Source organism: Empidonax traillii, unplaced genomic scaffold (genome assembly GCF_003031625.1).
Source record: "Empidonax traillii isolate 1590-97213 ecotype Southwest subspecies unplaced genomic scaffold, ASM303162v1 scaffold1433:size205388, whole genome shotgun sequence".
Classification (NCBI taxonomy): domain Eukaryota; kingdom Metazoa; phylum Chordata; class Aves; order Passeriformes; family Tyrannidae; genus Empidonax; species Empidonax traillii.
Genome location: NW_020956626.1, coordinates 1 through 3055, shown reverse-complemented (window position 1 = coordinate 3055; position 3055 = coordinate 1). Strand labels below are relative to the sequence as shown.

The 3055-nt window shown below is 69.5% G+C and overlaps 1 protein-coding gene across 1 annotated transcript in view; it reads left to right on the top strand.

The window, feature by feature from the left end:
- Positions 1–2957, top strand: part of LOC114070083 (lysine-specific demethylase hairless-like) — a gene marked incomplete at its 3' end in the record, with an annotated part of 7662 nt that extends 4705 nt beyond the window's left edge. Inside the window, exons 10-17 of the mRNA XM_027907288.1 lie at positions 39–210; positions 327–402; positions 533–663; positions 758–843; positions 941–1081; positions 1549–1674; positions 1765–1823; positions 2873–2957. Coding sequence (XP_027763089.1) covers positions 39–210; positions 327–402; positions 533–663; positions 758–843; positions 941–1081; positions 1549–1674; positions 1765–1823; positions 2873–2957 — 876 coding nt within the window. The remainder of the gene's footprint in view (positions 1–38; positions 211–326; positions 403–532; positions 664–757; positions 844–940; positions 1082–1548; positions 1675–1764; positions 1824–2872) is intronic.
- Between the last annotated feature and the right edge of the window lie 98 nt (positions 2958–3055).

Below are 3055 nucleotides of genomic sequence, written 5' to 3'. Positions count from 1 at the left end.
CCCCCCCCAGTCTCGCTGATGCCCGGTTGCCCTGGCAGCCCGTGCTGGTTTCAGGGCTGCAGAAGAGGCTGGAGGGGCGGCTCTGGGGGCCGGAGTCGTTCCGCCCAGCCCGGGGGGAGCAGGAGGTGGAGGCGGTGAACCTGCGGGCACCGGTGAGCCGCGTCCGCCTGAGCAGCCGGCAGTTCTGGGATGGCTTTGCCGCCAGTGCAGGTGAGCAGGGTGATGAGTTTGGGGGGCTGATTTTGGGGTGAGGTGTGAGGGGGAGCCAGGCTGTGCCCTCCTCCCTCCATCCATCCCCGTGCATGATGCTGGGCTCCCTCCCTCAGCATCCCCAGAGCGGGAACACGGCGGTGGGGACTTGCTGAAGCTGGAGAGTGGCCTTGGGGACATGGAGCTGAGCCGGTAGGTGGTGGCAGAGGGTGGGTGTCCCCCCCTCCCTGACCTCCCCACGCCAGTGCTGGGGGCTGAGGGGCAGCTCTGCCCTTGCCTGTACCTTGGTGCCCTGCAAACACCCCCCCCTGCCATGCCACAGGGTCACCAACCTGCGTGCCAGCCTGCCCCTGCCCGAGTACTGCGGGGCCAGCGGTCGCCTCAACCTGGCCACCCACCTGCGGGGCCAGCGGGGCCGGCGCTGGCTGCGCCCGCGCGTCTGTGCAGCCTATGGTGAGTCTGCTATGGGGGCTCTGGGGGGCACCTGGGCTCCCCCCCTGCCACGGGGACACTCAACACTCACCTAGCGCCCCACTCCCACTTCCAGGCGTGCGCCCGCGGGACCAGAACGTCGGGACCAAAAACCTGGCGGTGGAAGCGGCCGATTCCATCAACGTCCTGGTTCACGCGGAGGCGGCACCGCGGGGTACGGGGGGGAGCACTGGGGGTCCCCCCACACCACCCCCCATGCCTGGCCTCCCCCCTGATCGCCCCCCCCACACCCGCAGAGGCGCTCCTGCCCGGCGACACGGGTGACATGGACGTGGCGCTGCGGGAGCGGCTCAAGGACACGGCGGGGGCCCGGCCCGGGGCACTGTGGCACATCTTCCGTGCCGAGGACGCCGCGCAGATCCGGGATTTCCTGCGCAGGGTGAGTCCCGGGGGGGCGACCAGGGCACCCCCTCCCGTGCTGCCCACGTGGTGCCTTTGGAATATCCCTGACCATGGTGGGATGAAGGGGGACAATCCAGACGGGTGCTTGCGGTGCCACTGGAGCATCCCTTGTCCTGCTCCGGCCCCCTCTCCCAGCTCCGCTCAGCCCTGGCACCCCACAGGTATCCGAGGAGCCGGGGCAGGAGGAGGGGAGAACGGGGGAGCCCCCTGGGTGCTCCCTGGACCCCCCCGGGCGTTACCTGGACGCGGCGCTGCGGAGGCGGCTGCGGGAGGAGTGCGGGGTGAGCGGCTGGACCCTCCTGCAGTGCCTGGGGGACGCCGTGCTGGTCCCCTCGGGGGCTCCCCACCAGGTAGGCAGCCCCGAACCCACCAGGGGAGGCAGTTGTGCCACACAACCCCCTCCTAGTGTGGGAACCGAGGCAGTGACCCCCCACCTTGGTGCAGGTGCAGAGCCTCACGGGCACCATCAGCGTGGAGCAGCGGTTCCTGTCCCCGGAGAGCTGCACCCGCCTCCGGCAGCTCAGCCCCGATCCCGATCCCACCGGGGCCACGCGCCAGCTCCCAGCCCAGGTGGGTGGTCTGGGGGTGTGTGTGTGTGTGGGGGGGGGGTCCTGGTGTGGGGTGAGCCGTGCTGACCCCCCCTCTTTGCACCCCCTGCAGCTGGATGGGATGATCTTCTCGGCCGTGCGGGAGGCGCTGGGGGTCCTGCGGGGCTGCAAGTGAGCCCGTGGAACGCTGGAAGGACGCCCTGACGAGTCTGGGATGGGGGCTGGACGTGGGCCTGGAGCCCCAGGGAGCTGGGAGCGGGCGCCTCCCGCTCGGGGCTTCGCTCCAGGATCTCCCGGGAAGGCTCGGGGCTGGAGGAATAAAATGTCCACAGTGTGCCGGGGGCACCGGCGCCACCAGCGCTGCCTCGGGGTCTGCCTTCATTCCCCCTCCTTACCACTGGGGTCAGGGGTGCTTTGGGGCTACCACCAGCACTGCCTTGGGGTCTCCTGTCATCCCCCATCCGTTCCATCACAGTCAGGGGCAATCCAGTGGCACTAGCAGCATCCCCCCTCCATCCCATTGGGGTCAGGGATGATCCCGTGGCATCACCAGTACCTGCCCTGGTGTCTTCCACCATCCCATCAGGGTCAGGGGTGACCCTATGGCACCACCAGTATCTGTCTCGGGGTCTCCCTTTCATCCCCCTCCATCCCATCGGGGTCAGGGATGTTCCAGTGGCACCACCAGCATCCCCCCGCCCCATCCCATCAGGGTCACTTTGGGACATCTCCCCTCGTCCCCTGCCATCCCACTGGAATCAGGGAGGCTGAAACCACCGGGCAATCAGCACGGCGCAGTTAATTAGCATGGGTAATGGGTATCACGGAGTGCAGTGGGCACCGTGCGACGACCAGTGTGCAATCAGCACCGCCCAATTAATTCGCGCGACGCCACGCGCTCCGCGCGGCCCCTTTAAAGCCAAGCCGCGCCCTGCGTGAGTGACAGCCGGATCAGCCAATGGGAATGGAGGAGCAGCCGAGGCGCGGCCAATGGGAGGCGAGGGGGGTGGGCGGGCCGGCCCCGCACGGCGGAGCCCCCGGCGCGGTGAGTGCGCGGCGCATGCGCGGGGCCGGGGGGGGCTGCGGGGTCCCTGCGCCCTCCCCGCGACCCCCGGACCCCCCCCCCATCCTTCCCCCAGCGACCCCCGGACCGCTCCCGCAGCCCCACAAACCCTCCCGGACTGCAGCTTGCGGCCCCTCACAGCCTGCCCCTATTGCAGCCCAACCCGAAACATCCTGCGCGTTGCACCCTGCAGCCCCCTCCCTCCCCCGGACCCTGATTGCAAGCCCCCCGAAACCGTTCCCGTATTGCATCTCCCCCCAAAACATCCCCCCCGTTGCGCCCTGCGGCCCCCCTCGACCCTGACTGTAACCCTCCCTCTTTTGTAGCCTCACCTGCAGCC